General features: G+C 45.3%; 1 protein-coding gene across 1 annotated transcript in view; it reads right to left on the bottom strand.

Annotated features, from left to right (window-relative positions):
- Window positions 1-7834: 7834 nt before the first annotated feature.
- MAPK1 (mitogen-activated protein kinase 1) overlaps window positions 7835-24632 on the bottom strand; it is a 32045-nt gene continuing 15247 nt past the window's right edge. Inside the window, exons 4-9 of the mRNA XM_056858945.1 lie at window positions 22432-22548; window positions 20593-20707; window positions 11077-11208; window positions 9246-9355; window positions 8478-8604; window positions 7835-8078 (exon numbers count right to left, since the gene is read on the bottom strand). Of these exons, the coding sequence (XP_056714923.1) occupies window positions 8488-8604; window positions 9246-9355; window positions 11077-11208; window positions 20593-20707; window positions 22432-22548 (591 nt within the window). The 3' untranslated portion in view covers window positions 7835-8078; window positions 8478-8487. The remainder of the gene's footprint in view (window positions 8079-8477; window positions 8605-9245; window positions 9356-11076; window positions 11209-20592; window positions 20708-22431; window positions 22549-24632) is intronic.

Below are 24632 nucleotides of genomic sequence, written 5' to 3'. Positions count from 1 at the left end.
GTCTAATTTAATTATATGCTGTAATTATAGCTCTGCTTCTATTGAAGTGGGATTTAACACAACTGGAACCCATTTCTGAAAGTACAAGAAAAGAAAGCACACAGCTTGCCTGTTTAGGTAAGTCACAGCTTCAGCTAATCCTGCAGTTTCTTTAGCAATCAGGACCTTTTTACTTACGGAGGCGAGACTGTTCCTGTATTATTACAGGGGCAGCTAGCTGGAATCAAAAGCAAGCACGGGGCCAGAGACTGTTCCCCTGCAGCTCACTCTTCTTCAGTGGCAACTCCATTCCTTTCGATCTCATGGCCAAATGCCACATTCCATTGTGTCATTTTTCATTCATATAAGTGGTTTACTCACACATAGCGACATTTGAGGACCACAGCAGCAGAATCTGCACGGGGAGCTCTGAAATTTCCTTAAGAGTTTTGTAGTTGTAAGGGATTTCATTGTCCACAAGGAACCTTCCCCCCAGGTTTTTGTAACATGTATAAATCAGTAAGGAGCCCCGTGGCGCAGAGTGGTAAGCTGCAGTACTGCAGTCCAAGCTCTGCTCACGACCTGAGTTTGATCCCGACGGGAATCAGTTTCAGGTAGCCGGCTCAAGGTGGACTCAGCCTTCCAAGGTCGGTAAAGTGAGTACCCAGCTTGCTGGGGGTAAAGGGAAGATGACTGGGGAAGGCAATGGCAAACCACCCTGTAAACAAAGTCTGCCTCGTAAACGTCGGGATGTGACGTCACCCCATGGGTCAGGGATGACCCAGTGCTTGCACAGGGGACCTTTACCTTTTATAAATCAGTAAGACCTCTGGCAGTTGCTGCTGCTGCATTTGGTTAGCTCACTTTGAGCATTACACTGCTCCTATGAGTAAGCAGCTTGCACAAGATGCAAGGAAACAAAGCAGAAGGAGATAATGTGTGAATCCAGTCTGTTTCTGATGCTCATCTCTTTTCTGAACCTGCCCCCACAAGCCTCTTGAGCCTCTTCACCAGGAGAGTCTCGCATAACTAAGTCCAGCTATAACAGCCCAGGCTAGCCAGATCTCATCAGGTCTTGGAAGCTAAGCAGGGTCAGCCACGGTTAGTACTTGGATGAAAGCCCCATGAAGGGACACCAGGCGTTGTCTACAACTCGATGGCCCTTATTATCCCCCTCCACTCTTCTTCAGTTCTGATGCAGCTGTCTCAGCTCCATTATGGAAAGGCAGAATGAGCAGATCTTCCCTCCTGAGCTGCTTGGGAGCAAGCGATAGTTCTCAAGCTGTAACTTGCCCACCCAGTTCAGAGTTATCACATGCAGTATATTAATCTACACGGCTGGCTGCTTTAAAGTCCAGTTAAGAGGGTGGTAGCAGCAGCCTTCTAAAAGCAAACCCATTAACACAGAGAATGCTCTCACAGCTGTAAGAGTTATTGTAAACTGCACAGTTCCCAGGCTGGTGACAAGCAACTGAAGGAGCAATGTAAGCAGCTTAAAAATAGAACAGCACAGTGATTATTATTTCCACTGCTTGCTTCATGCAGCGCACATTTTGCTACAGCTTTCAATACCAGCGTCTGTAAGCATCCCTTTTTAAATCTGTAACAGTTGACTAATCTCCTGAGGATGTAGCTGTAACCGTGGAAGCAGATGTCTCTATACTGAACAACCCCAGATCTGTAATGAAACCATGGACATTATTGGGGGGGTGGAGAGGAAGGGGATGGAAAAGCTCTGTAAACTGCCTGCTTGGTGTTGTTTCCTTTGTGCGGTCTTTATCAAAATACTGTAACAGCCATATTGAATTAGACAAATACTCCATTTGTTCCAGCATTCGGCTTCCTACAGTGGATAGCCAAATCTCTATTTAAAGATCAGCCTCAACCCTGCTAGGATGGCTGATAGAGGCTTTAGTTCTATCTCAGCAGTTCATGCTGCCCCAAGCACCTTATTGCTGTTTGTTATGTAAGATACTCTCCACTGTCAGATGCTACAATCCAAACGAAGGGTGCCCTGAGTTTATACTGTGTATTAAATAGTCTCTGTCTTGACATATATACCCACAGGAGCTAGTGTGGTGTACTGGTTAAGAGCGATGGTTTGGAGCAGTGGAATCCGATCTGGAGGACCGGGTTTGATTCCCCACTCCACATGAGCGGCGGAGGCTAATCTGGTGAACTAGATTTGCTTCCCCACTTCTACACACGAAGCCAGCTGGGTGACCTTGGGCAAGTCACAGCTCTCTTAGAGCTCTCTTAGCCCCACCTACTTCATAGGGTGTCTGTTGTGGGAAGGTGATTGTAAGCCGGTTTGAGTCTCCCTTAAGTGGTAGAGAAAGTTGGCATATAAAAACCAACTCTTCTTCTTCACATTGGCCAATATGGCCTTTGTTTCTAATGCGTCAGGCTACATCTAGCCAGCATAACCTAATATTTTCAGACACTACAAAACAATCTAATCTGTCCAATCTGGTTAGGACAAGTTGGAGCTGTCCCTGTCCTACTGTGATTTTTTTGGGCCATACCTTGGGCCAAATGCCAGTTAAGGTTTCCTAAAAAGAATACGGATAAGATTGATGCTAGGGATCTACAGTCAGGCATTAGCCACAACAGTGCTTCCTGAAGAGGGGGACTTGGATTTTTCTTGAAAAGCAGGGGGCGGGAGGGAGAAACCTGCTTGCTTAAAACACAACTTGCTTACACATCTCCTGTAATCAAGCACACAATAACCTATCTGTAGAGTTGCCAGCTCCAGGTGGGAAATACCTGGAGATTTTGGGGGTAGAGACTTCAGTGGAGTATAACGCCATAGAGTCCTCCTTCCAAAGCAGCCATTTTCTCCAAATGAACTGATCTCTGTTGCCTGGAGATTTGTTGTAATAGCAGGAGATCTCCAGATACTACCTGGAAGTCGGCAACCCTACCTATCCACCTTCATGGTGCTTGAAACAGCTGTAAATGTAAAATGCAACCCACAACTCACTGAGACATAGTTCATATTTTTGTCCTAAGCCATGGCCTGGCTTTCAAAATAGCTTTTCTGCGCATACATAGTGAACCTTCACATTTATGATGTGCGCCACTTCCTTGACACAGAAGAATTTAAAATGCATTAGGTGTGCCCACCAGCCACCCCAACTCTGGGGCAGCCTTGCACAAGATGGGCAGGGACAGCTGTTCCAAGCCCCTGCCTTGTGCAAGGGGTGGGTGGGAGCTGCCTCTGCAAGCTGTTGGCCCTTGCCTCATGGCTGCCAGTGGCCTCCCTCTGCATAAGGTGGGCAAGTACAAGTTGCAGAGAGCCTGCTTCTCCCCTCCCCGGGGTAGGGGAAGGTCCTCCTCCTCCTTTCCTCCCTGCTCCATTGGTGGAGGCAGGCGGGGTCCCTTCAAGGGCCATTTTGGCCTCATAGTTCACCCCAGCAGGAAGGACATCAGTTGTGTAGTGCTCTCTTCCGAGCAAGCAGTGTTTTCTTCAAGAAAGATGCGGCCAAATGTACAACACCTGAGATATAACAGCTGCCTCCTTTTCTACCTGCCAGGATTAGCTGCTACCTCCCTCGCTTGTATGAGGAAGATCCTAATTGGAAAAAAGCACAAGAATGCAGTCAAATATTCTGCATCCTTTAGTTTTATTTAACAGTTTTATTATCATGAGTGCTGTGAAAACCACTAAATGCACAAACTTCTGAAACTGATCCAAGGTAATGCAATGTGCATGCTGCCTAAAAGTCAAGAACACATAACTGGCTCAGATTAGACATTACAGCCAGTGAACTTCCATAATCCATAAGAGGAAACACTGATAGATTTATTATTTACCCACAATTAAAAGACTGGATTTCATGATGTACTATAAAAGTTTGATACCCAAATATAGAAAGGTTAACAGCAGTTTATTTTTCCCCAAGTAAGCATTCTACATATGCACAGTACTACGCTATTTTGGTAATACAAGATCACAATTTAATGATTTTGTCACATTTGTTTTTACAAGAATCCGGTGGCATATACTAACAAGACATTTAATTAACTGATTTATTTTTTTAAAAAATTATACGCTTACATCAACAGAATTAAGACAAAATATAAACTTTTTCTACTTACAATAATTCTATACATATTATATTAACCAAATCACAAATCTGTCACACAATATAAATGTTTAGTTATAATGTAACATACAGAAAACTTTATAAAATTCTGCTTTAGTTTTAAGTTTAGTTTTGTTTTTTAACTTAAACATGAACTAAAAATTAGCTATGCAGGATGTCTGGGATACATGACTAAGGCACCAACAGTACAAAGCAAATACAAAGCAAAGTATTTCCTTAGGGAGTGCTTGCCTGACACCGAAACACCACAAGAAAAGGCAGCAATAGCCAAGTAAACCTGCTGCAACCTTGGAGAAGAATGTTCTGGGCTCACCAGATCGACTCTATCGCCCTATTCCAGTCACAGCACAAGCTACAATCCAGGTGACTAGAATGGACTCTACTAATGTGCACTTTTCCATTTCTTTAATGTTGTATTTCAGTGTGTGTGTGAGTGTGTGTGTTTTTAAAGCATTAACGTATTTCAAACTTATGTTAAAGAATTTCTTGGACTTGAACCACTACACTTACAAAAATACTTTCCCTTAAACTTGGGATTGCTTCAAAACATTGCTTTATAAATATAGAAGTACTATGCAAGGGAATAAAATCATATGCTATGTATGCTATATATCTGAGCTATTTTTAAACTGTTACATTAAAGCAACGGGCTGTGTAATAAAGATGTACAGAAACCAGTTTATTCATAAAAGTTATTAAATCCCCATTACATTCTGTTCAGCTAACATCTTTCAGGCAAGTTATGGATGTATCATAGAATGGGTAGGGCCACAGCTCAGCAGCAGAGCTTAAGGCCGGCATGCCAGGAGGTCCCAGTTTCTACCCTGGCATAGCCAGTCAAAAATGTATCTTAGCAGAGCTGGGAGAAACGTCTGCCTGAGACTTTGGAAAGCAACTGCCAATCAAGATCAACAGTACTGGGCTCGGTGGACCAACGGTCCAACTTGGTATAAGGCAGCTTCATACTTTACAGTGGAAACAGGTTGTCTTCCATTAACTATTGTTTGAAAGCAAAGCATACATTACAAGGCTCCCCATGAATGGCACACAAACATATGGCTTTAGGAAAGTTTAGGCTTTAAAGAGGAGATCGATCACAGCCAGGATACAAACGTCATCACATCACACCCACATTAACTACAAGGTACTGTTAACTTAAGGCTGGAATGTTTGACAGCCAGAATGTGTCATCGTTTGTAGAAGTGGAACAGAGAATATCCACAAGTTGACAGAATGGATTTAGTACATTGCCTGTTCAATATGCATAGTCTCCAAACTGACTACGAATTCAAGGATTTCACACAGTGGACCAGGCAACATGCCCTTCTCCATTCAACTCACATCAACCACAACAGATGCAGTCCTTAAAGGGAAGATCTCTGAACACTTGTATACCACATGCCCTCACAGTAGTTGTTTTTGTAAGAAGTTTCAGAAATAGTATATAGGAACAGAATAGGTACTAAAAGTGTACATTAAAAAGCACACCATTATAAGCGCTGTCTTTTAAAAGACTTCCCATTCTGCCAAAAATCCCACTCAGGGTCAAGGCAGCGGTTCAAGCACAACAGCATCCAACAACTGCAATTAGTGGTTTCAAGCCTACCTGCTGCAACAGACAAAAAGAATGCCTCAAAGCACCAGATATTAGACCATTATGCCCATGGCTTCTTGTGTAGGGATATAAAGTCAATAAGGTAGTTTATAATACAAAAACTCAAAACCAACACAGGGAGTCAAAACAAAACAAAAAGACGCCAAAGCCATTCCACAATGAGGACTGAGTTCTATCACCATTAGAGTTTTCATTAACAGTCACCTTTCAAAACTTAACCCGTTAAATCTGTAACAATCACGCAGGTAGACAACTGAGGCTTTCAACTCAACAAGGGACAATGTTTTGGTAATGGACAAAGTGCAGAAAGACAAAGTTTCCACACCCAGTACGAGCAGTCAAATGCAGGATCACAGAGAAGTTGACATCCGCCCAGGATTGTCACCACAATGCTCTGAACGTGTGTTTTACACAGTAGGATTATGGACCACAGGAGTTCATAGAAAATGCCCTTTGAAGACGAACACATTAACATTAGCTTCAGCTGGCTACTATTTCAAATATACATTAAGGAAAACTTAAAATTTTGAGTCCTGTAAGCACTCTTGTGCACCAGAGCCCCAATCTAGCTGAAGTTTCACCTGACTAAATCTCATTGAAACCAGCATGTTTGTCATGATTAACTTTTGCTTTCCTATTGCTTTCTATGGAACTTTAGCCAGATTGGTAACCAGAACACACAATTCTATATACAGTTCCTTGCAAGTAAGTCCTGTTGATCTGAGTGGGACTTAATACTGAGTAAACATGCCAAGAATCTAGGTTTCTAAAATGCATTAAAAACAGAATGAGTGCTGTACACCAGCAAGAATTCTTAAATACTACAGTAGCCAAACAAGCCACAATTCCATCTAAAAACTTTATCAAAAAGCAAATCAAGCTATTTGAAAGCATAACATAAAGATACGATTATTTATTAATTACAAGTGTGTGTTTTCATATTAGTAAGCAGTCTTTGTACAATCCATTCTTTACCACTGCCAAAAACAGAGCAATGAACAAAACTAGTCCCCCCCCATTTCATTTAACAAAACTTGGAGGTAACTTTTTTTTTCAATTGTAGGCATGTGGCACTTAGACAGTCATCTTTGCACAGGAAGCTTTTAACAGTCATGCGAGGGCACAGTAATTATCTCAAACAAGGCAAATTTCTCACCACAGAGCAGTGGGGAAAGGAGGCACTGCACTGGAACATAACATCTAGTCAACTCCCCAGTATACAACTTCAGAAACAAATACTCGAAGAGCTATCATTAAGAAAGGTATAGATGAAACATGGTTTAGCGATAGCTTTGTTTTGTGGCCCTAACACAGCATTAGATATAATGCTGGAATAAGTATCTGACTGAGCAGCGGTTCATGTGACATGCTATCAGAGTTTGTGACAAGGGCGAGTTATGAGAAATAAACATGAGATGTTGGACATGCTGGGAAAGCAAAGGTAAACCCTAACTTTCTCATTTAAAGATGCAGTGTTCCTTCATCAGAGCCCTCTATGTAAAATTCAAATGCTATATTTCAAAGGGACTCCTGAAGAATTTCATTGGTACCCAATGGTAGATTGAATTTACAATAAATCACATGAGAATCCAGCTACCAATACACATCACATGGATGCCTTCCACAAAGGAAAATAGCAACTATGCAACTTTGTCCTAAATCATTCTCTCATCACACATCTTGTAAATATGACAGACAGCAGGAGCTCTGGAAGTACCGTTCCTGTAACATTGCATAAGTACCTAGAATCTCTGAAGAGGGGAAGATTTTTTCCCATTGTTTCGTTAACAAAGCAAGTTTTGTAGATGTCTTAAGCCCTGCATTAATTTATAGGTACAGTACAAGAAACCAGAACAAGCAAATAAACATTAATATGGACTATGCTGTCACTCTGCTTGCCTGTATTGTTAAAATAAACCACTACTGCTTACACAAGTGCAAAAGAGTGGGGACGCCACTGACTTAAAGTGCCTTGAATCATAGCTTTTCTTAAAAATGCCACTAACAAAACCTAGGAGAGAAAATGGTTCATGGTGCCAACATTTTTACTGATCTTCTTGGTTAAAATCAGAAACGAAACACTGCATCTTTCAAATCAGAAAGGAAGCAGTTTAAACGAGTTCGCGGTAGATGTATGCGGAAGGATAGTATTGCAAAATGCCAATAAAGGACATCACACATAGGAGTATCAATTTCTCAGGCATAAATAAAGAATCTGTTGAAAGCATAGAAACCAGGACTACCAGAAACTGCCTCCTGAATGGCTTGAAGTACTTAGTGGATAAGCTGAGAGAGACCACATGACATGGCCAGAGATAAAGAACCAGGAAGAGAACATCTGTGTGCAGTATGCCCAGCCCTTTGATGCCTTCATCCTGCAAGAAAAGGGGGAAGAGAGCAAAGATGTTTTAATCAAGAAACCAACACACATTCACTGATAAACAGCATTACGAGCATGCTTCCAGGCAGCCCTGTGTGGATACCTATTCTCTCCAGGATCAGAGGAGCATGCCTATTATATTAGGTGCTGCGGAACACAGGTAGGATAATGCTACTGCAGTCGTCTTGTTTGTGGGCTTCCTAAAGGCATCAACCTGGTTGGCCACTATGTGAACAGACAGATGGACTTGATGGGCCTTGGTCTGATCCAGCAAGGCTTTTACAGCCACAGTAATTAAACAAAGGCTAATATTTCAACACTTATTGTATTGGTTTTAGAAGAAGCATCATCAAACATTCTGCATTTTTTAGTTAAATCTTGCGATTTTATGTACCAATTGCAATTTAAGATCTGTATCCAGGCTGGAATCGGGCAGTTTCCTCAAAAATTAGTTCTTTCAGTTTTTCCTTCGGCAAATCATCCAACTCCATGTCAAACTTGAAGGGAGCTTCAGCTACAGGCTTTAAAAAATAAATACATAAATTAGTTTCAATACATGAAACTGCTGCCAGTCATTCATTTAGACATATTGATTCAAGTTAAATACACCTAAATGGTTACACTGCTTCCATAACAGGAAGATTCTGCATTTTGGAGCATTTTAGACAATATTTTAGGAGTACCCCATGGAAGAATTCTCTGAATATTGGAGAAACAGCCAAGCATTGAAGCAGAGTAAGGTCAAAAGTTTCATTTAGTTCCTAAAATAGAAGCCACATGTTTCATGCAATATTCTATCCCTGAGCCAATGTGGTGTACTGATTAGAGTGTCACTTTAAGATCTGGGAGACCCAGTTTGAATCCGCCCTCTCCCATGGAAGCTGGCTGGAGGACCACAGGCCAGTCATACTCAGCGTAACCAACCTTGCAGGGTTATTGTGACGATAAAATGGAGGACAGGAGAATTATATAAGCACCTCTGGAAACCCACTGGGGAGAGAGGCAGGGTATAAAGGCAAATAAATATAAAAATATTCCAATACGGTCTGAATTGTAGAAGTAGCCGTATTTGTACTTAAGGCTTCCAACAATAAGCTTAAATCCACCTAAATAAGTTTAGATCAAATGCAACAAAAACCCCAATGAGCAAAGGTCCCCTTACCTCATCACTTGGATCATAATACTGCTCTAGATATGGATGGGCCAAAGCTTCTTCTACTTCAATTCTCTTATGAGGGTTGAAGGTCAACATTTTATCCAACAAATCAAGAGCTAGAGAGGAGATAATTTTAAAATCAGTGCTGCGTGGCTGTCATCTCAGTAGTGCTATTCGCTCCACATCATGTTACACACATAGTGTTTCTGAAACAAGTTATTCCAGTGCATGATAGAAGGTATCTAACTCAGTTTCAACATACTGTTTGTGTGTGAATACCAGGAGGCAGAATGGTGCCTGGGTAGGAGCATAGTGTGTGGGAGGCCAAATCTACCCCAACACCACTCCTTGGGATACCCAGGCATTACTTCTAAGTGTTATGTAGGAGGCTGGATTTGGCACACTCAGCTTGCTGTTGCTCCAGCCTGTGTGTTTATCTGCAAGTATATGTGGGTGGAGGAATGCCTTTCCTCCACAACCCTTGCACTGACAGTATGAACACACTGATGTACAATAGAGAAGGAGGCCAAGGCTCAGCACCATCACTCTATGAAGGTAAAATTGAGCTAAGGTGTTGTGCATGAATAGCATGTGAGAGGTGGCACGAGTGTGCAAGAAAACAGTATTGCATTGTGATCAAGGGGAAAGGGTGGATTCAGGATACATCACTGCTTCCAACCTCTACTGGACACTGAGTATCAGTTTTCATTTCATAAGTCTCAGTTTTCATTTCATACGCAAGTTCACAAAATGCTGCCTGCTCTTTAGTCTATTCCAGTAATGAAACCAGAAGTGCCCAACCACAGCTCACAGCACTGTGTCTTTTCCTCCCGCATTTGTCAAATGAATTTAACACTTTAAAGAAACTGGTCAAATCATGGTCAGCGGTCAAACAGTTTTAATAACTCAGCCCTACTTTGTGAGTTAGTGCTGAATTAAAATCAATCACAGTACACTACTGAGGGGATAATAATTAGCTTGAAACATTATGTATTAATAACACAAGAAAATAAGTCAATATGAGCTGGTGTGAGAACTTGCCAGTCATAACTGAATGTGAAATGGACTTACGGTGTACCTGATAGGGCTGCCAAATTCTATGACCCTACAACTCTTTTAGATTCTGGACACGCTTTAAAACAATTCTCACAATTCACAGCAGGTGAAAACTGGTGTCTTGGTGATTTTAAAAAGCTGCAAACAGCCATATTGGCTCATGCAAAATCCGGAATAAGAAACCAAATCCATGTTATACATTTTTATTGTGTGTGTGTGTGTGTGTGTGTGTGTAAAGTGCCGTCAAGTCGCAGCCGACCTATGGCGACCCCTTTTGGGGTTTTCATGGCAAGAGACTAACAGAGGTGGTTTGCCAGTGCCTTCCTCTGTATAGCAACCCTGGACTTCCTTGGTGGTCTCCCATCCAAATACTAACCAGGTCTGACCTTGCTTAGCTTCTGAGATCTGAGGAGATCAGGCTAGCCTGGGCCATCCAGGTCAGGACACATTTTTATTAAGCAGCCAAATATCATGTGCCATTTTGGTTGGTCCTAATAAATAGGTATTACATGGATTTGATACCTTGGTGATTAACCATTGTGTAAATGCTGCGTAATCACCGTAAACCTACTGAACTCGATCTAAAGAAATATAAACTGACAATTATTTGGATAAGACAAATTATTGGGCTGATTACCAAACACAGTTGATGAATTTGAGATTAGACCATGCTTGTTTACAATCTATAAAGCTGCACTCTATGAAGGGTGTATTTAATGGAGTGCGAGCGTGGATGCTCAAAGTCATATTAACTACTACATTCCTTCACATTATAAGTTACCTTTGGGGTCAGCATTTGGAAACAGCCTGTTCCATGGCACCTTATTTTTGTACGGTAAAGAAAGCAAATAATTTCTGGCTTTCAAATTGATTATACAATTCAAGTCTTCTTGAGAAGGAGATCCAAGTATTCCTAAAAATCCAGGGGGGGAAAGATTACTATGGAAACAAAGCAGGTTTGTTAAAAAGCTGCTCAAGTGCATTATCATTAGACAGAACTGAGTTTAGATGGAACTTGTCAACCATTTTAGCAAAACTCAATTCCATCCACACACATTTCACACTTGACATTAACAGCTTTCAATCCATCCCCTGCTGCCCCTGACTGAAAAAGAAATTGTCCTTTCCAGTCCATTCTTTTTGCCTAATGTTGCAAAACCAAGAGCTAAAAATTGATCTGAATCACTAACTTTTTGCCTGAAGACAAGATAAGAAGAGTTGGTTTTTATATGCCGACTTTCTCTACCACTTAAGGGAGACTCAAACCGGCTTACAATCACCTTCCCTTCCCCTCCCCACAACAGACACCCTGTGAGGTAGGTGAGGCTGAGAGAGCTGTGACTAGCCCAAGGTCACCCAGCTGGCTTCATGTGTAGGAGTGGGGAAACCAACCCAGTTCACCAGATTAGCCTCCGCCACTCATGTGGAGGAGTGGGGAATCAAACCCGGTTCTCCAGATCAGACTCCACCGTTCCAAACCACTGCTCTTAACCACTACACCACGCTGGCTCTCTATCTTTGAAGAGGATTTCACTGTTTCGCCTGTAACATTGTGTTACACATTCTTTTACTCTGCAATAGCTGCGACAAGAAAAAGCAGTCAACAGCTCAGGCATGATTGCAACCCAGCCGCTTCAGCCCAATCCTAACGATGACAATTGCCTTTAAGCAGCATGAGCCGCTGTTCTCAATGAAGTGCTCATGCAGCTAAAAGCCGGGGTTTGGTGAAGGAGCTCCAGAGCATTTTTGCAGGAAAATGGCTCTCCTTCTAGTCAATAGCACAGCAGCTGCGCAGCCAAGGAATAAAGGTGGCTATTACAAGTCTAGCTACACTGTTATGAACAATATAAACATTATGCAGGAGGAGTTTCAGCGCTCTTATTTAATTGGTAACTTAACGTGACTCAAACTAGATTTTCACATAGCTGAGAAACAGAAAAGATGCATGATTCTGCAGGAGACGGATCTGTTTCATTTACAGATTTGTCACAAGGAGATGCAAAGCAAGGCAATTTTTCCCTCTTGCGAGTCTTTGTGTTACTTGAGTTTGGGCTGCTCTCTGTAGATATCAGGACTCCAGTTTGGGCTTTGCACACGTTTGTATTGTTTTGCAAATTAAAGCTTTGCCTTCTAGAAGAAATAATGTCCTTCAGAATTAAACAAAGGTCTGTCCCTGAGCAAAGTAAACTTAGGCTGTTACCGCACTAGGTATTCCCAGTGATGTATCAAGAGTTTGCTTTAAAAGGGTTTTTGGATACCACGGCTTATAAATGGTTGGAAGACGTCTTCACAGCTAAAGGGGCCAAACAAAGCGTGAACAGTATTTTTATAACATTTTCAAACTCTTAATACATCGCTGGGAAAGAGCCTTGGTACGCTTACCGTGAAGGCTTCTTCTGCTAGTAGGTAAGAAGGCCGTCTTCATTCTGGGTTATTTTCCTTTATTTGATAGGGAAGGCAGGAATCAAAAATTTTGTAGGCCTTCCGGTCCCTCGGGGGAAATGACCCCCTCCCATCGAAAGCTTAGATAGTACTAATAGAAAAAAACCCTTGTAACTTAACTGTGAAAAACAATTCTCCCCAACAGACAAAAACAGAGGGGGAAAAACTTGTAACAAGACAATCACTTGAGGTTGACATGAAAGACTTCACTCAAGACACCCTCCCATTGCATTTGACATATATATATATATGTCATATATATATACATATATATATGTGAATTATTTTTTGGATGTGCTTCTTGCAGGAACTAGGGAGGGGAAGACGCCCTTCTTACCTACGAGCAGAAGCAGCCTTCACGGTAAGTGTACCAAGGCTCTTATTCGCTCTAGGTAAGAAGGGAGTCTTCATTCTGGGACTTACCAGAGCTGTTAATCAATTAGGGTGGGAAACTAGACCTCCTGCACAGCCTGAAGCACTCCCAGGCCAAATGCGGATGTATCCCTGGAGAACGAGTCCACCCTATAGTGTCTAGTGAACGTCGACAAGGAAGACCAAGTAGCGGCGTTGCGTATTTGTTCCAACGAAACTCTGTGGTTAAAGGCCGCAGTAGTGGCTGCACTTCTGACCGAGTGCGCAGTGATGTTGGACGGCACGCCTACTCCGGAAGCCTTATAGGCGAGGGAAATGCAGGCCTTTATGGTACTACTAATAGCCGCCCTGGACATAGCTCCGCCCTTGTTAGGAACTGTCAAGGTAATGAAGAGGCACTCTGACTTCCTGAGATGTTGGGTTCTTCTGATGTAAATGCGCAAGGCTCTTTTTACATCTAACGAGTGCCACTCCTTCTCCCTTTGGTTAGAAGGGTTTGGAAAAAAGTAGGGAGAATTATCTCCTGCTCGAGGTGAAAATGAGTATGAACTTTGGGAATAAAAGAAGGATCGGTATGGAGTATCACTCTGTTTTTGCGAAAGACGCAAAATTCCGGTCTGACGGAGAGTGCCCCAAGCTCTGATACCCTTCTGGCCAAAGCGACCACAGTAAGAAACAAGGCTTTCATGCGGAGCCACTTAAGGTCAACCGTTCTGAGAGACTCAAACGGTGACCTGGTCAAGGCTTGCAGTACCGTGCACAGATTCCAGGAGGGGAATCTATGAACCACCGCCGGAGAAGTCGATTTGACCCCTCTAAGGAAAGCGCTGATGTGAGGGTGTTTGGTCAAAGGATACTTAGCTATGCGAGGTACCAGAGTGGCTATAGCGGCCAGTTGGCGCCTCACGGTGGAAACTTTGAGGCCGAGCTTCTTTCCCTCTTGAAGGAAAGATAAAATGTCAGCCACCCTGGGTTTCAGAGGATCCTTCGCGTTATGGTGGCACCATGTAGCGAACACCCTCCAGGTAGCCCTGTATATCCTTTGTGTGGCTGGCCATCTAGAGGCCAAGATGGTGTCAATGATGCCGGTATTGTATCCTCGATCTATGAGGTCTCGCCTTTCAAGTGCCAAACGGTTAGTCGATACCACCCAGGGTCCGGGTGGCAAATTGGTCCTTGGAGTAGGAGGTCTTGCCTGGACGGAAGTTGCCAGGGAGGTCGAATGGACATCTGTTGCAGTGCCAGATACCATGGCCGCCTTGGCCAGTCCGGAGCTACCACCAGCACCATAGCTAGGAGACTCCGAATGCGCCTGATCACCCTGGGGATGAGAGGTAGAGGCGGAAACGCGTACAGCAGCCCGTTCGGCCACGGAGACAAGAGGTCATCTGTCCCCTCCGCTCCGGCTTTGTGGTACCTGCAGTAGAACCTCCTGAGCTGGGAGTTGGCTGGAGTTGCGAACATGTCCACTTGTGGTATGGTGAATCTGCTGATGATCTGACTGAAGACCTCTGGATGCAGGGACCACTCGGCTTCGTCGAGGTGTTGCCTGCTGAGCCAGTCGGCTTGAACATTCTGAACGCCTTGAATGTGCTCAGCTGATATTGAAGCTAAGCGGGTCTCGGCCCACTCGAGGATCCTGGAGGCCTGCTTGTGGAGTGAGGACGACCTGGAGCCCCCCTGCTGGTTGATATGCGCCTTCGCTGCTATGTTGTCCGTCCTGATGAGAAGGTGCATCCCGGCTAGCTGAGGGCCGAAGTGCAGGAGGGCATTCAATATTGCTGTAATCTCTAGGAAGTTGATGCTCTTCTTCTGTTGATTGAGTTCCCAAGCACCCTGCGCTGGCTGGCCCTGGAGAGTTGCTCCCCACCCCAACAGACTGGCGTCCGTGAACAACTGGATAGGTGTGTCGTGAATGTACTGTAATCCCCGAGATAGGTTGGCTGGAACCGTCCACCAGGCCAGTCCAGCTCGGGCGGAGTCCAAGAGTCTCAGGAATTTGTTTCGTTTCTTGGCAATATCCTTCTGGAATGGTTGGAGAAACCATTGTAATGGCCTCGCTCGAAAGCGAGCCCACGGAACCGACGGGATGCACGATATCATGTGCCCCTGGAGCTTGGCCAACGTCATGAGCCGAGATGTCAAAGCAGATGCCACCTGCTTGGCAAGTGAGGAAATGGATGCCACCTTCTCCGCAGTGAGTATGAGAGAGCTGGTCGTGGTGTCGATGACCACTCCGAGGTGAGTCAACCTCTGCGATGGGATCAGCTGAGCTTTGTACCAATTGATCAGGAATCCGTGTTCCTGTAAAATCTTGAGCACGATGTTGGTGTGGACCCGACTGAGCTCCTGTGTAGGCGAGCACATGAGGATGTCGTCCAGGTATGGGTGTACCTGGACGCCCTGCTTGCGGGCCTCTACCTTGAGGGTCACCAAGATCTTGGTGAAGACCCTTGGTGCAGATGTTAGGCCGAATGGTAGGGCCCGAAACGGATAATGCTTGCCCTGGCAAGTGAAGCGAAGGAACTTCCTGTGACTTGGGTGGATGGGGACATGGAGATAAGCCTCGGTGAGGTCCACCGAGGTAAGGAAAACTCGTGGTGTTAAGGTCTCTGAAATGGACTTCAGGGGTTCCATCCTGAACCTTTTGTAGATGACAAACTTGTTCACCCACTTGAGGTTCAGGATGGCTCTCCAGTCTCCATTTTTCTTTGGAACCGTGAAAAACACGGAATACACCCCCGAGCAGCGCTCTGAGCACTCTATGGGCTCGATAGCCTGGATATCTATCAGGTGTTGGAGATGAACCTTGAAGGGGGGGGGGCTGTGAAACTCGATCAGGTATCCTTGCGCGATGATGGTGGATACCCAGTGATTTGCATGGGATAACCGCCACGCCGCAGCAAAGCGGGTGAGACGGCCCCCCACTGGTCTGATAACGGCATCATTGTTTGGTCTTTGTGGTCCATACCCTTTCTGAGGGTTGGGTAAAACGTGGGGATCTGGAATAACAGCCTCCCCTTCGAAAGGAACCCTTAAAGGAGTTCCAAGAACCCCTTCTCTGCTCACCCCGAAATCTCTGAAGGGTGTGAGAGGAACGAAATGGACGCGAGTAGGGTTTTTGGTCTCGCTTGTAGCTCTTGGGGAGCGCCTTTTTCTTGTCCCTCATCTCAACTAAGATAGGGTCAAGTTGCTCGCCGAAGAGCCTCTTTCCCTGGTACTGAAACCCCATTAGGTCCGCTTTGGAATGATGGTCAACTTGCCATGGCCTAAGCCAAAGGGCTCTCCTTGACGTCAGCTGAGTGGCGATGGCTCTGGCTGAAAATGAGAGGCTGTCCAAGGAAGAGTGTGCCAAGAAGGTGACTGCTTTTAGGATCCTGGACACTCCCTCCTGAGCTTTCTTATTTCCTTCAGGAATGAGCTGTCGAAGTCTTGCTGCCCTGGACACTAACGCCGACGTGACTGAAGCGCTGATTGCTAGAGCAGAGGCTTCGTGTGCCCGCTTGAGGGAGATCTCTGCTTTCCTATCGAGAGGATCTCTGATAGAGCCTGTGCCATCTCTAGCCACCACGTCGTTAGAGTGTAACGCACACACAGGTGCTTCCACTACCGGGGGTTGAAGCATTTGGGCCGAGGCAGGTGCTAATTCATAGAATTTTTTAGCTATAGCTGGTGCCTGTTTGCCTGCTAATGGCTTGTCCCATTCTGCAGTAATAAGCGAAGTGAAATAGTCTGGTATTGGTATCACTCGTGAGGGATTAGTGTGTCTGTGAAAAAATTCTTTGGACCACCTGAGCTTGTCAGGAGCTTGAGGGTCCTGCACCTCCGACAGGTCCAAAGCCTCTAATGTCTTAGCCAAGAGGGAGGGGAAATCCTCTTGAGGAAAAAGTCTGAGCTGCTTCTCCTCTGGCTTTGGAGGATCTTCCTCGGGGGAGGAGTCATCCTCTTCCCCATCCTCATCCTCGGAAGAGTCTGGGGAGGACTGAGACTGCATGACTGCATGGGTTGACGAGAGGATTTGCTAGTGGTAGCCTTCTCTCCCCCAGACACAGCAAATCTGTGGTGTGAACTAGATCCCTCTAAAGCAGGGGTGGGGAACCTTTTTCCTGCCAAGGGCCATTTGCACATTTATGACATCATTCAGGGGCCATACCAGGTATAGATCTCCTGGTGGGGGGGAGAGGCTAGGGTTGCCATGTCTCCAGCCACCACCTGGAGGTTGGCAAACCCAGGGGAGGCCACACAGAGAAGGCCTGCAGGGCGCCCCCGCTCCCCCCTCCCAGGCGGGAGAAAGAGAGGGAGAGAAAGGAGGAGTGACAGAAAAAAGAGAAAAGCCTCCCCCCCACACACACACCCATGCACGCCGGCCCCACACCGGGCCCCAGTCTCCATGCCCCCCCCCAGAGTCCACAAAAGCCCCCCCCCCGAAGCCCAATCGGCTCCCGCATGCATGCTCTGCCGCCGGGAGCCACCGGCCTCTTTCCACCCCCCCTTGCTGCTCAACAGCCGACAGGCAGCGAGAGGGGCTTATAATGTGCCGTGGCGTTCCTGCATGCCGCGACTGTAGGGGACAGCCTTGGGGGAAGCGTCCCTCGCCGACCAACAGCCGACAGTCGGCGAGAGGAGGTCCAAAGGGTGCCACAGGGCCCCTGTAAGCCGCAGCCCCAGGAACACCCTTGGGGAGGGTCGCCCTGTGCCCCGCCTCCATGGCAGGGCTCCGGAGCTCCCGAGGGCCGAAAAAAATGTCCGTATGCGGCCCCCGGGCCTGAGGTTCCCCATCCCTGCTCTAAAGGATCCTGGTAGTCCTCCGAATCCCTAACAGAGGGAGTAGGAGTCGCCTGAGCCGCCTGCAATCCTTCCACAAACACACTTCTAATGAGCTCTGTGAGCTCCGCTCTTAAGGCGGCCATCCCCCCGCTGTCCGAACTCCCCGCGAACGCTTGTACATTACCGGGAGAAGTCAACGGCTGTGACACAGACGAACGGCGGGGAGGCTCGCTGCCGCTTGAAGGAACGTGGCTAGCAGCCGCGGCGATCAAAAGGGGCCCCGCTGATCGGTCGGCCCCGTGGGGCGCTCGGCAGCCTCCAAGTCCTTTGGCGACCGGCTAGCAGCCGCAACCGGCAACCGGCCGCGCTCAATTTTACCCTCTCCGCCACAGATGTGATGGCGGGCATGTTCGGCAGTCGGCTAGCAGCCGCGCCTGTCTCCTTCCTTTTCCCTGAGGAACGGATTTTCTTTTCTCCCTTCTCCTTCGGGTCCTATTTCCTCTTTCGTTTTGAATTAGAGCCCTTTAAGGGGTTAGAGGAGCCCTCGCGACTCTGAGCCGCTGCGACAAGGAGACTCGGGTCCAAATCTATGGACGAAATGTATTCGTCCTGGTTAGGAGCCGCCATTTTAAACTGGCCGGAAAATACGACCCTAAATCCCCGGGGCCCGAAACAACGAGACAATACGAGGAAACAAGTAGGAAAAAGGGAAGAGAAACAAAGGGGGGAAAATGAGGAAATTTAAAAAATCTCCCGCCCCCGATTCCAGAATAAAGATAGAGAAAAAACGGCGGAGTACCGCTGCAAACCTGCTTCCTTGACAAAGGCAGGAAACAAAACTGAGGCATTCTGATGGGAGGGGGTCATTTCCCCTGAGGGACCAGAAGGCCTACAAAATTTTTGATTCCTGCCTTCCCTAGCAAATAAAGGAAAATAACCCAGAATGAAGACGCCCTTCTTACCTAGAGCGAGAATACAAGTGCGGTAACCCCCTTATTCTAGCTGGGTCTTCATTTTCTTTCCAGTGCAAAATGCAGATTAGTTGCTGCTGCTCAACTACATGGGGGAGAGGGAGAAAGTAACTCCATAGCAGCTGTTGCATGAGATATCCAAGACCCTGCGGTAGCATTGCCAACTTGAAGTTTGCGAATTTCTGGTGATCTTGGAGGTGGAGCCTGGGGAGGCCAGGTTTTCCAGCTGGGAATAATTCCATAAAGTCCACCTTTCAAAGCAACCACTTCTCGAGGGGAACCGATCTGCATAGCCTGGAGATCTGTTGTGATTCTGGGAGATCTCCAGGCCCCCACCTGGAAATTGGCAACCCTGCCCTGCAGTCAAATGTCCCAGCCTAATACCAGCTGATGGATGCCTTATCTCTTACTTGTTTTAGCTAATGGACTAGGTCTTTGACTATCCCACTATTTAACTAGGGATAGTAAAGTATGAATTGGATCCACACTAATTTCACGATTGCATAAAAAAACTTTCCTGCCTTCCCCCCTCCCACTGCAGCCCACAGATCTCTAAAAAATGCTGCTCCCAAGGGATAGGAGATCCTGAGGAATGACATGGAGGGGGGTCCTGCAGAAGGAATGGGGAACTGATGGAAATTGCCAATTTAGTCTGGATCCAACCCTGACATGTGGATCCCACTGCTACAGAAGAAGGTCTGTAAAATCAAGATGGCCCAAGGAAGAACCATTCTAGCTATGGGGCTCTTTCTCTAGGAATGCTAGGGATCTGGATTTAATTTAATAAAAGATGCCCATCTTCCATGAACCTGGCATGTTCTGAAATGAGAATCACCTTAAGGGTGTAATCTACGCACATTTGGTGGTGGAAAGTGCCGTCAAGTTGCAGCCGACTTATGATGATCCTGTAGGGTTTTCTAGGCAAGAGCCAAGGGTTTGCCATTGCCTGCCTCTGTGTAGCAACCCTGGACTTCCTTGGTGGTCTCCCATCCAAATACTAATCACGGCAGGCCCTACTTAGCTCCCAAGCTAGGGCTAGCCTGGGACATCCAGGTCAGGGCAATGTACATTTACATGAGAGCAAATTCCTTGTAACTCAATGGAGCATGTCTGAGTAAAACATGTACAATAAACTGGGTCTAAGGATACCATGATAAGTACCCATAGCCTGGCAAAACTCTCCCTCTAGGGAAATTGATCTGAAGTGTTAACTTTGGCTAGATTATGTATTCTCAGTCAAAATTCTGATTATGTATTCTAACAATTGTTTCCATAAAATAAAATTTATTTAAAACATTTGCCATCCTTCTGCCTTATGGAACTCAAAAGTGGCTTACAATATAAATAAAAACACATAAAATAGAATACATAAAAAACCCAAAATTTAAAATCACAATTTAGAACTGCCAGTAAATTAATCAAATGCGGTCCTAAATAAATCTAGGGACCTATCTGATATGCAAGCGCGTGTGTTTCTTAAGCTTAAAGTTCTACAGAACACATTAGTATCAAACAATAAAGAGCAACTTTTGTTTCCTTGCTTCTCATAATGACAATGGAGTTCATGCTAGAGGCTTCCAGTGGCCTGCAACCAAGTTTGTCAAATCAACAGTGCTACACACAAAACCAGAAGTCACGCATAAGTTTCAAAATAAAAATACAAAGACGTCCTTAGTTGGCACCATCAAATTAGCAAGCTGCAGGTCAAGGCAATCATATACTTTATATATTAAAAAAAACATTACCAAGAATATGGTTCAGCTGGTCAAGGTAGTGTTTTCCAGGAAAGATGGGTCTGTTCGACAGCATCTCTGCCAAAATACAGCCTACAGACCAGATATCAATAGATTTGGTGTAACCCTACAGGCAAGAAGGGAAAAAAAACTTGCTGATATCTAGTTTAATATACAAATGGCCAAAGTACTCTGCGTGCATGCGGGGACCCACTGCTAAGCCTCAGAGTGTCTATGATGCCACCTGCCTTACACTTTTCTGCTTAAAGCTAAAGCCAAGGATGTGTGTTCTAAACCAATGAAGTCACCAAATACAAGGAGAAAGGGCAACTTTGAAACAGGAAAACGCAAAAGAATAAAGGAAACTAGAAAATGGTCAGAAAATAATAGGGCTGCCAGGGCCCCCACCCAGGCCACCAATGGAAGAGAGGGTAGGGTTGCCAGCTCCAGGTTGAGAAACTTCTGGAGATTTGGGGGTGGAGCCTGGGAAAGACAAGGACCTCAGTGGGGTCCAATGCCATACAGTTCACCCTCCAAAGCAGCCATTTTCTCCAGGAGAACTGATCTCTGTAGTCTGGAGATAGCTGTAATTCTGGGGAAATCCCCAGATCCCACCTGAAGGCTGGCATCCCTAGAAAAGAAATAAATGGGAAACGCAGGATCTGGTTTTGAAAAGAATGTAAAAGAAAATATAAACAACATGACAAGTTAGAAAATGAAGGGCTGGGAAGGAAAAAGATGACAAGATTAAAGAGGGATGGAGATGCAGAGAGAAGAAACTGAATGTAAAGAAAATGAGCAAAGTGCAATATAAGGAACAGATACATAATTAAAAGAGGAAGAAAATTAGCAAGTTTTGAAGTACTTGTTTTTACAGGCACAGAGAACTGCCTGGCTATTTTGTTCTTAAAAAACCACTACTCAAAATACACCACATATATCAAAGTCACATGGGGTTGTCTGGAACTGAGACAAAATGACAAAGTTGGCTGGACCCAACCCCATTGTTTATGGTACCATATTAGAGCATTCTGTTTCCCACAGTGGCCAGTCAGATGCCCCAGGAAAGCCTACAGACAACAGCCCTTACCTACAGATTGCTCCCCTGTATCTGACAATCACAGGCATTCATTCTATCTCTGAACATGGTGGTCCCATCTAACTATCATGGCCAGCAGCCAATGACAGACATGTCCTCTCTGTCCAACCTCCACATGAGTAAATGGCCATCACTCCACTTTGTGGCAGTGAATTCCACAAATCCAATGCCCATAACGTGAAGCAGTTCTTCCTGGCACCTGAGTTCACTGCAGCACTTATACCTATGTACCCCACAAGCTACAATTGAATTCTTCTTAGAATCCCCGTTCGTGGGGAGAAAAAAATTCCTAATTTGTCCAGGTACCCAGATTCGGATACCATGCTAGCTGGAATTAGAATGAGGACTTCTGAAGTCAGAAGGTCTGGCAAAGTCTTCAATGGCATTCTGTGCCCGAGGGAGCTCGCTAGCACAACTACTAGCAAGGTCCATGCCTGTTATGAACAGAGGTTTTTTGTGATACCTGAATGCAAGAATGATTAAATCTCAAGAAGCGCAGCCAGCCTGTACAGATGGCATACATGGGAGGAAAAAAAACTTGCTTCCTGCCTTCCTCAGCAATTGAGTGGTAGTTGCCAGGCACACATTTTTAGCTACCAGTGGCTACTGGATGCCAGATTTCCAGCACCAGAGTCAACTGCTTGATACAACAATGCTATATTTGATACACAAGGACATTCTACTGCAACATACAGTATAGAAATGGCACAAACACATCTTTAATCTTTCCCTGTACACAGCTCACCTCTCACCTTAGAATTCAACATAATCTCAGGAGCTCTGTACCAACGTGTGGCTACGTATTCCGTCAAGAAACCAGTATGGTCGTGATCTGGATCTGCTACGCGAGCCAACCCAAAATCACAGATCTATAATAGAACAAAAGCATTAAACAATAATATGGCTAAACACCATCTTCTCCGTTTTACATAATGTAATATAAGCTTTATAAAACAGAAAGCAAATTTACAGCCTGTTTCACAGACTGCTTTCCCCATTTACTTGCAGGAGCGTTTACAAGTCCCACTTTGCATATTAAGGAAATGGGAACAGCAACACAGCTCATAAAAAATGTTTTAAGAAAAGAACAAACAAGTCATTCATTCATGTACAAAATACCTGGGGGGTGTGTGTGTGTGTGTGAGCAGTTTACTAAAAACACCGCTTGCCATATGCCACTGCATGCAAATATATCCCATGGTAAACCCTTGCCCCTCTCACAATCCAAAACCCCACACACTGGAATCAATCACAACCCATGACTACCCCCTTCTTCAAAACCCTACCGTCCTTTTTCTTGTTTCTCAGTAGTTTAACCTAATGCAACATTGCAGCATTCTTCCATGCTCCATGCCCACCACTTTTTGGAACCTTAAGCCTCCTAGCTCTCTCCACTTATCTTTGCTGCCCCCATTCTCTTCTCCCTTAGGCCTCTTGTGTCTGCCTCATTTTCAATCTGTTCTGGACTTTTTCTCTCACACTCTCGACAATCCAGATTCCTCAACCCTGCAAATTAAGACCTTGCCTCTCTTTACAGACTAGGCAAAGCAAAATTTGTAGACACAGCCCATCTGGCCACACTGATGCATGTTTCTGCACCGTTGTAGCTGGATTCATGCAGGGGTCTCCAACGTTTTTGAGCCTGTGGGCACATTTGGAATTCTGACATGACATGGTGGGCACAGCAACAAAATGGCTGCCACAGGGGGGACAGCCAGCCCCAAAACGATTGCCGCAGCTTCACTTCAGTAGCGTAGTGCAGATCCTTGTGTCATGGTGGCAGCTGCTGCCAAAGCAACGTTTAAAAAAAGATCAGCACAGCCAATCAAATCTTCAACAGTCAATAAGAAGCCTTGCTGGGCAAAAGCCCTACCTGGCCCTGCCCACTTCCTAAAAACCCTTGGCGGGTGTCAGAAAAGGTGTTGTTGGGCACCATGGTGCCCACAAGACACCACATTGGGGGTCTCCTGGATACGTGTAACATGGTCTGTGTTGGCCTGTCCTTGAAGACAACCAAGAAAATGCAGCTGGTCCTGAAAGTGGCAGCCTAATTACTGTCAAGGGCTAGCCAAAGGGAACATGTGTTGTCCATTTTGAAACAGTTGCACTGGCTGCCGGCATGTTTCCAAGTTCAGTTCAAGGCACCGGTTAAAATCTGCCATTCACGGCCCAGCACCAACTTATTTGATGGACTGTCCCCTCCTACCTGTTCCCGTATGCCAATTACAGTCTTTAGGCTGACACCTGCAGGCTGTTCCCCCACTCCAGATGCCATGCCTTGCATTGACAAGAGTATGGGCCTTTTCCATCACAGCTCCCACATTGTAGATTGGACTCCCTGAAAAGGTACTGGGGGTTGCCATACTGGAGATCTTCAGCAGGTGCTGCAAGGCTTGTTTGCTGCGGCTTTTGAGGGGGTATAAACAACAGACATCTGTGGGGGGGGAGTATTTGGGGGTTTTATCTGTAATGTTTTAATAAATGCCTTGCAAGCAAAGGCTTGAGCCACCGGGCTGCTTTAGTCGGAAAAATTCAGTACAGTGCATGCACAGGGCTGTGGCTCAGTGGCAGAGCATTTGCTTGGCATGCAAGAGGTCCCAGGTTCAATCCCCGGCATCCCCAGTTAAAAGGACTAGGCAGGTAGGTGATGTGAAAGACCTCTGCCTGAGATCCTGGAGAGCCACTGCCAAACTGAGTAGACAATACTGACTTTGAAGGACCAAGGGTCTGATTCAGTATAAGGCAGCTTCATGTATTAATAGCTCCTCGCTGCCAGCTTTTATTTTAAAGTATTTTCCTTTTCCTTTTCACGCAGTGTTCAAGGTAGCTTACATGTTTTAAAATAAATCGGTACAGCACATCAAAACAGAGCAAGAAATCTAGCAGCAAGAAATCTAACAAATTATAGTGTAAACAATCAAAATTTTTGGAAAATACTCTTCATCCGGCCTTT

Source organism: Euleptes europaea, chromosome 13, assembly GCF_029931775.1.
Source record: "Euleptes europaea isolate rEulEur1 chromosome 13, rEulEur1.hap1, whole genome shotgun sequence".
NCBI classification, from domain to species: domain Eukaryota; kingdom Metazoa; phylum Chordata; class Lepidosauria; order Squamata; family Sphaerodactylidae; genus Euleptes; species Euleptes europaea.
The sequence above is the reverse complement of the archived record's forward strand: the minus strand, read 5'-3'. Positions and strand labels throughout refer to the sequence as shown.